The following is an 8,464-nucleotide window of genomic DNA, read 5'->3' on the forward strand; positions in this document are numbered from 1 at the left end:
GGGGTGGGGTGGGGGATGGGGGTGGGGAGGAGCATTGGAGGAGGGAGGAGTAGGGGACCGGGAGGTGAGAGCTAGTGATGGCTTTCAGGTGAGTGGAATGGAGGAGAAAGTGAAGGAGGGTTGGGGGAGGGGACTAAGGCCAAACTGCCGTAGAGAAATGAGGGGAGAGGGTCTTAGGGGAATAAACTGAGAATGAGGGGAAGCAAAGGGAGGGAGAGACAGAGACAAGTGGAAAGGCAGAAATGGGCTGGGGCAGAGAGAGACGGACAGGCAGAGACAGGCAGAGGCATGGAGCGATAGAGTGAGATGAATAGAGACTGAAACACAAAACGAGAAACTGGGGCTGAGATGAAGGCACACAAGGGCAGACATTTCCATCCAGAGTCAGCACAGTCAGCCTGAGTGATAGAGAAGAAGAGGAGGCAGAGGGAAGAAGGCGCGGTCAAGGCAGAAGTGCTCAGAAATAATAGGCACCGAGGTGGGGGCACTGGCGAGGTGCAGAGGCTGTGTGAGCGGGGCAGGCTTCAGGGAGGCGGACAGCACGGAAGATGGCGAGGAGCTGCAGAGGCGGGCTACAGCGAGACAGGCGTGTCCCCCACCCTCAGAGGTGCTCCCGCCCTGCAGTGCGCCCATCTGGGCCCCCTGCCTTGCCTGGGAAAGCCTCAGCTCCCCCTCCAACAGATGGAAGCCGTCCCCAATGGAGCCTGGTCATGACAAGGGCAAGCAGAAGCCAAGGTTCCCTTGCCAGGGACCTGGGTGCTTCAGCCTCTCCTTACTCAGATCCTGGAGTCCCGACCTCAGCTTCTTCCCCTCACAGCCCCTCCTCTTCCAGACCCAGGGGTCCAAGCCCCCAGCTGTTCCTGTCTCCAGATCTAGAGGTCAGGTTCCAGCCATAGCTCTCACAGGGATCTAAGCTGCACTTCTCCAGCCTTCTGTGGGCTGTCAGGAATGGGCATCTGGTTTCCTCTACTTCTGCCAGACCCCTAACTCCCCCAACTCCTTGTTCACTTCTCCACCTTGACCTCTTGACTTGCTGTCCCCACGGTACATCTCTCCACCTACGTGTTTATCTTATCTGGGAATCTTGAGACCCCAGCCCTTGGGATGGAGGTCAGGCTGGAGGATTGGCCTCCTTGTCCCCCAAACCTCTGTGATTCCCTCAAGACACCGTGCCCTAAGTGTCTGTGCCTCTGTGTCTGAGACGCAGTGCTGTTGCAGGGCTGGCCTGGGGCCAAGCCTCCCTCCCACCCACCTACACCCCTCCTTGAGGCCCCCAGGCCTCAGGCTCAAGAACTTCTTGCACCCTCTTGCTTCAGCCTCGGATGTGGGGGCAGATAGCAGGCAGCCCAGGCCTCTGCAAGGTCATGAGGAGATTAATGCTGAGCCTCACTAAGCCTCAGATCCCAGCTTGGCCCTGGGCCCATGGGCTCTGTCAGCAGCCTGCTACAAGCACCTGGCTTCAGACATTGCCCTTCTCACCTACCCAGGCCCCTGGGGTGGAAGTTCAATCCCTCCCCTCACACCATGTCCATTTCAGGCTAGGTCTGATGCTTCTGCCTCTTGTTCATCTGTATCCCAAATGCCTGCCAGCTCCTTTTCAGTCCACCAGTGATCTGACTGTGCCCATACTTTGTTCAAGGCCATCTGTGGCTCCTATGAGCCACCAGGAGAGATTCCAGGGTCTGCATCTTATCTGTCAAAGCCCTCAGGACTGGCTGTGCACAACAGGCTGCTTCCCCATCTATGCCCTTGTCCCTGCTGTGGCCAACATCTGAAGTATGCTTTCTACTCCCTTTTTGCGAGACCTGTAAGGTCTGCTGAGATTTTCTGGTCCTTTGACTGAGACATCCATGGGGCTGGAGAGATGCCCAGGAAAAGAGTACCAGGCTAAGAATACATGACATATGTGAAGACCTGGAGTTGGAAGGACAGAGATAAAAAGGGAGGGAGGGAGGGAGAGAGAGAGAGAGAGAGAGGTGAATCAGGCAGAGAGAGACATATATGGAGCATCACGAAGGAGAAAGCTTGAGAGATGAAGAGAGGCACAGCAGAGTGAGAGCTGGGAGAAAGACAGAAACAGAAAACATTGAATCTTAGAGACAACCTGAGGTCCCAGCAGACACCACCATGGAGAAAGGTAGGAGCCCAGAGAGAATCAGAGTCACAGAAACTCAGGCAGATTTGGAGAGAGATCTGCAAGAAGTAGAGACAGACACCACATGAGACAGAGAGACACGAAGAATAAGAGATCAGAGAGATCAGAGAGAGACGGAGAGATAGTGATTGGGGAAAAGAGATCAAGGGAGACAAAGAGCCCTGATGAGACAGAGACCAGTGTAGGAGAGATAAAGAAATAGAAGGAGACATAATAAAAGAAAACAGCAAAAAGAGACAGGCGCAGAGACCTGGAGATGGAAGAAGGGTTAGAGAAGAAGAAAGCGTTGAGAAAGACAGTGACAGATCGAGCAAGAGACTTCTCTCTCTTGCACAGGGAGGTTGGATGGGCTCAGAGTGAGGGAGGGACAGAAAGAAACACTGAGATAAAAAGACAGAGACTGAGAGAAGAAACCCACAGAGACAGGGAGAGCGAGACACAGGCAGAAGCCAGTCAGAGACATTAAGGGACACGTGGGGCCAGTGACAGTGAGGCCCGTCTGATAGGACAAGTCTCTGAGGTCCTGACAGACTCAGAGGGACAGGGAGGCCCTGAGAGACAGAGGGGGGCTCCCAGAGACGGCCCCACAGCCAGAGATCCAGAGACAGGGGCCGGGATGCAAGCCGGGGCACGCAGGGCCGGTGTCGCTCTGGAATCCCTTCTCGCCCGCAGTCTGGTGGCTCTGACAGCTATCGTGTCGCCACCTCGCAGGACAAGAAAGATGACAAGGGCTCGCCCAAGAAAAACAAGGGCAAGGAGCGCCGAGATCTGGATGACCTCAAGAAAGAGGTGGCTATGGTAAGTCCTACTTCTGTGGTCCCCACCCAGAGCAGCCCCCGCACACCCTGGCAGGCTTTTTCTCACCACCTCCTCCAAACTTCTGTTCCTCAGACAGAGCACAAGATGTCAGTAGAAGAGGTCTGCCGGAAGTACAACACAGACTGCGTGCAGGTGAGGCCAGGGCTGGACCCCTGGGTCTCAGGGAGGAGGGCTGGGGCCTGGTGTCCCAGGGGATCAGTGATTGGTGGTGCTGGTGGTGGGTCGGGATGCCAGGGCTGCTCAGGGAGTGTTCTGTGTGAGTCCCGTGTCCCCTAGGGTCTGACACACAGCAAAGCCCAGGAGATCCTGGCCAGAGACGGGCCAAATGCGCTTACACCACCACCTACCACGCCGGAGTGGGTCAAGTTCTGTCGCCAGCTCTTTGGGGGCTTCTCTATCCTGCTGTGGATAGGGGCTATCCTCTGTTTCCTAGCCTACGGCATCCAGGCAGGCACTGAGGACGACCCTTCTCGTGACAATGTGAGTATTGCCTTCAGCAGGGTCACACACTTTTACGAATACACAGAGCTCCCATGACTCCCCGTTCCATTAGAGCTCTCAAATTGCTTTTTCCTCCTTTTTCTTTATGTAGCCAGGGCTCACAGGGCCAGCATCTCCCTGGAATCCCCTGTCACCCACCGTCTGGTGGGTCTGACAGCTAACTTTCACAATCACCTAGTGACAGAACCAGACAGCGAACCCAGACAATCACCCTAGGACACAGCTTCAAATGCAGACCCTTGGTTCAGACGCATACGCAGATGCAGATGGTCAGGCAAAGGCAGACCACAGAGAGACACAGGGATCCACAGAGAGAGATTCAAACACTAACAGTCCTGTGAGTGCAGGCCAGGCGTTAAGAAAGATACACAGACACAGACAGAGGAGAAGGACAGACAGTAAGTAGCCTATGCCAAGCTTGTGGAATAGAAACAAGAAAACCTACAGATCCACAAACAAAATAGACCCAGAGATTCAAACACAGCCATGTACGTAACACAGACAGACAGAGACTCAGATGCACAGACTCTCAAATCGGCAGACCCCACTGACATGAAGCTCCTTCTCAGACTACAAAGCCAGGGTGGTGGGCGTGGCTCTGAGTGACCGTGACCCTGAATGCCAACATCTCCCCGCAGCTGTACCTGGGGATCGTGCTGGCGGCCGTGGTGATCATCACCGGCTGCTTCTCCTACTACCAGGAGGCCAAGAGCTCCAAGATCATGGAGTCCTTCAAGAACATGGTTCCCCAGGTGAGGGGTGCCCAGAAAGGGCCTAGAGGTATGCAAGGGGTTCTGCCAGGCAGAATGAGTCTGGGAGATAACTCTTCTCTGTACCACCCCTAGCAAGCCCTAGTGATCCGGGAAGGTGAGAAGATGCAGGTGAATGCTGAGGAGGTGGTGGTCGGGGATCTGATAGAAATCAAGGGTGGAGACCGAGTGCCAGCTGACCTGCGCATCATCTCAGCCCACGGCTGCAAGGTGAGCTGATGATGTGCATCCCAGCCATGGCTCCTCACCAAGGAGTCTACCCACAATCCCTCCTGCCCCAGGACCCAGCCAGTTTTCCCTCAGACCCAGGGGTCCAGGCCCTGCCCTCTTCCCTTAGGTCCAGAATTCCAGGTCTCAGTCCCAGTCTTCAGAGATCTTCATGTACCTTCAACCTCGTCAAGCAGCCTTGTAACTTGCCTACCTCAAAATCCCAGTCTCTGGCCTCCTAGGATTCCACTGGCCCACGTGGACAACCAGGCTTCTAGCAGTGACATCAGAGTCACAGGCTTCCCCCCGATCCCTCTAGATACATGCCCTCTGTTCCCAGGCCTTGGACAGAGCCCTGTTTCCATTGTGCCCACCCCCAGGTAGACAACTCTTCTCTGACCGGTGAGTCCGAGCCCCAGACCCGCTCTCCTGACTGCACACATGACAACCCCTTGGAAACTCGGAACATCACCTTCTTTTCTACCAACTGTGTGGAAGGTGAGGTGGGCTCGCAGGAAACACCCAGGTGGTGTACACAGAGCAATCTGCCTGAGTGCTGGGCTCCTCAAAGTCTTCATGAGCCCCACCTGGTCTTAACCCTCTGACTTCACAGGCACTGCTCGGGGCGTGGTGGTGGCCACAGGTGACCGCACTGTCATGGGCCGCATTGCCACCCTGGCTTCAGGCCTGGAAGTGGGCAAGACTCCCATCGCCATCGAGATCGAGCACTTCATCCAGCTCATCACTGGTGTGGCTGTCTTTCTGGGTGTGTCTTTCTTCATCCTGTCCCTCATTCTTGGGTATACCTGGCTGGAGGCTGTCATCTTCCTCATCGGCATCATTGTGGCCAATGTCCCAGAGGGCCTGCTGGCCACTGTCACGGTAAGGCTGGATTCCTGGCCTGAGGAAGGATGGCTGAGGTCTGGAGTCCTAGTCTGGGGGTGGGGCAGAGGCCTGAGCCCTAAGTCTGAGGGAGGAGGCTGGGGCCTGAGGTTTGGGTCTGACAGAAGAGGAGCTGGGATCCGGTTTCTGGATCTGAGGGAAAGGGGTTGGGGCCTGGACCCCTGGAATTGAAGTAGGAGGGCTGGGACTGGATTGCAGTGTTCTGAATAAGAATACCTTGGGCTGCTGGGTGTGGTGGCGCACGCCTGTAATCCCAGCACTCGGGAGGCTGAGGCAGGAGGATCGCTGTGAGTTGAGACAGCCTGGACTACATAGTGAGTTCCAGGTCAGTCTCAACTACATAGTGAAACCCTGTCTCAAACAAACAAACAAACAAAAAAAAGAATACCTTGGGCACTGAGGCCTGAGCCTCCTATTCCTGGATGAGAAGGGGCCTAGCACTTGGCCCCCTAATCAAAAGGAACAAGCAACAAGCAAACATCTATAGAAGCACTGCAGGGTATAAAGACCTTCAATCCTATTACTTTTTACTTTAACTTATAGAATTAAGATATACACACACTCATGGTTAAAAAGTCTAAATATTAGGTCAAGTTCAAAAATTACGATGCACAAATCCCAGTATTGCAAAAACAATGAGTGAATGGATGGATGAATAAATAAATGAATGAGGTAATTATCTTCCTCCTAGTACCAGCCCTCAGCCCTATCTGGAAAATATGCGAAGGGTGCATTGATTCAATGTGGTCTGTTTTGTTCTTTCGTTTGTGTTGCTGGGGTGGAACCCAGGCTGCGTGCAAGCGGAGCGCACGCTCTACCACCCCAGTGTCACACAGACAGGGCCACCCCAGAAATACTAGGCTGTTCTTTGATCCTCTAATGAATATGGTGCAGGGCTGACCCACCACCATGCCGACTTCTTACTGGCAACGACATACACACAAGGCCTGCACATGTGGACACCGATCTGGGGCTGCAAACCGAACACTGTCAGCTGCTCCCTGGTTGAGTCTTCCAGAATCCCCTTCATGAGCTCAATCAGACGCTGTCCCCCAGCAAAGAACAACTACCAAAGCTGGGCACATCCGTAATCCTAGCACCCTGGGAAAATAAGGCAGGCGGATTGCGAGTTTCAGTCCGGTGTGGGCAACTTAGTGACTTAGCAAGAACTTGTCTCAAAAATTAAAAATTAAAAATTTTTTAATTAAAAATTAAAAAAATAAAAATAAAAAAGTCGGGGATGAAGCTCATTGTGAAGGCCCTAGGTTCAATCCTGAGAAAAGATATGTAGTAACTCCCAAATCTGGCTTCTAATGTCCTAGATTAATTTTACCTTTTTGTCAAACTCAATTATCAGTGGCATAATTCTGTAAGGGCTCTTATCTGACTCTTCTTGCTAACATTTAAAAAATATTGTTTTGATGTTAAGGACCAAACCTAGAGCTACCACTGAGCTAAATCCCCGGCCCTCTTTTTGCTCACTTGTGTTTGAGCCCCTCCATCTGTACACCTCCGGGCAGCAGTCATTTATACTTTTTCATCCCTGTATAGCATTCCATTTTGGTTCCCCAGTTTGCCCTTTCTGCTCTTAGTGGGTACTGGGGTTGTTTTCAGTTTGCACCTATTAGAAATGTTGCCACTGTGAACATTCCGGAGCATGTCTTCGGGGAGTTATCTAAGCCTATTTCTGTTGGTCTGTACCCGGGAGCAGCGTTGCTGGGTGATAGCCGCCCTTTTCCGGCCATCTAAGATTCTCCAGAGCTGGGCAGATGTCTGTGGCATTCACACCTGCCACTGGCTGCCACTTGCAACCCACTTGCCCTTGCACCTCCCCCAGGTGTGTCTGACCCTGACCGCCAAGCGCATGGCCCGGAAAAACTGCCTGGTGAAGAATCTGGAGGCGGTGGAGACCCTGGGCTCCACGTCCACCATCTGCTCGGACAAGACGGGGACCCTCACCCAGAACCGCATGACCGTCGCCCACATGTGGTTCGACAACCAGATCCACGAGGCCGACACCACCGAGGACCAGTCAGGTCAGGGGGGACCCGGGGTGAGGACCGCGGGCGCGAGACCCCAGGAGCCCCCCGCCCTCACACGCTTCTCCTTCAGGAACCTCGTTCGACAAGAGCTCGCACACCTGGGTGGCCCTGTCCCACATCGCCGGACTCTGCAACCGCGCGGTCTTCAAGGGCGGCCAGGACAATATCCCTGTGCTCAAGGTGGGTGCACCGCCGCCTCCCCTCGGCCTGCCCGGGTTCCCTGCTCCGCGCTCAGCTGTGATGGCGCCGTCTCCCACAGAGGGACGTGGCCGGGGATGCCTCCGAGTCTGCCCTGCTGAAGTGTATCGAGTTGTCCTCCGGCTCTGTGAAGCTGATGCGGGAACGCAACAAGAAAGTAGCTGAGATTCCCTTCAATTCCACCAACAAATACCAGGTATGGACAGGGCTCCGGCAGGCAGTGGTCTGGCCCTCAGTTTCTCTGCCCAGGCAGCAGTCACCTCTGCTCCACTTCCCTCCTGCTTTCAGCAACATTCATGGCCTCAGTTTCCCCATCTGGAAAGTGGGAATGAATGATAATACCCAGCCTGTGGGGAACTGGCCATACCCAAGCGTGAGAGGAAGCATGAGATCTTTGTTGGAATGGGGGGCCAGGGAGCACAGAGCCCCATGCAGCAGAATGTGGGTACCAGCCAGAGGTCTCTGGGGCAGACAAGCAATGTTCATGCGTCCATCCAATATTCTTTTTGAGCAGCCACCATATCTTGACCCTATTTTAGGTGCTGAGTACAGATGATAGTGAGTGAAACAGCAAGTCCCCTCCCCTCTGCAGCTGACAGAAATGCTAAAAGACAGCCAGAGACAAAGGCACAAAAATACCATGCTGAGGGAGAGTCCTGCAGATTCTAGCAAAGTGTTCAGGTGACAGATGGCCTGTGCAAAGGCCCTGAGGCAGGAGAGCAACTTGTCGGAAAAAAGACCAGGCAGCCAGTGTGTTGGAAGGTAGGGGGAGTGAGTGCTGGGCCATAGCACTTGGTTGTGACCTTGCTATTTATTTACTTTATTTATTTCCTAACTTACTACTTACTTTTTTTTTTTTATTTCTGGAG

The 8,464-nt window shown here is 53.9% G+C and overlaps 1 protein-coding gene across 1 annotated transcript in view; it reads left to right on the top strand.

The window, feature by feature from the left end:
* Window positions 1-8,464, top strand: part of Atp1a3 (ATPase Na+/K+ transporting subunit alpha 3) — a 20,840-nt gene that overhangs the window by 1,044 nt on the left and 11,332 nt on the right. Inside the window, exons 2-11 of the mRNA XM_010623294.1 lie at window positions 2,867-2,953; window positions 3,047-3,106; window positions 3,251-3,454; window positions 4,114-4,227; window positions 4,321-4,455; window positions 4,833-4,950; window positions 5,066-5,334; window positions 7,193-7,391; window positions 7,468-7,577; window positions 7,657-7,791. Of these exons, the coding sequence (XP_010621596.1) occupies window positions 2,867-2,953; window positions 3,047-3,106; window positions 3,251-3,454; window positions 4,114-4,227; window positions 4,321-4,455; window positions 4,833-4,950; window positions 5,066-5,334; window positions 7,193-7,391; window positions 7,468-7,577; window positions 7,657-7,791 (1,431 nt within the window). The remainder of the gene's footprint in view (window positions 1-2,866; window positions 2,954-3,046; window positions 3,107-3,250; window positions 3,455-4,113; window positions 4,228-4,320; window positions 4,456-4,832; window positions 4,951-5,065; window positions 5,335-7,192; window positions 7,392-7,467; window positions 7,578-7,656; window positions 7,792-8,464) is intronic.

This window comes from Fukomys damarensis, unplaced genomic scaffold (genome assembly GCF_012274545.1).
Source record: "Fukomys damarensis isolate Sample0158 unplaced genomic scaffold, DMR_v1.0_HiC HiC_scaffold_19, whole genome shotgun sequence".
Lineage (NCBI taxonomy): Eukaryota > Metazoa > Chordata > Mammalia > Rodentia > Bathyergidae > Fukomys > Fukomys damarensis.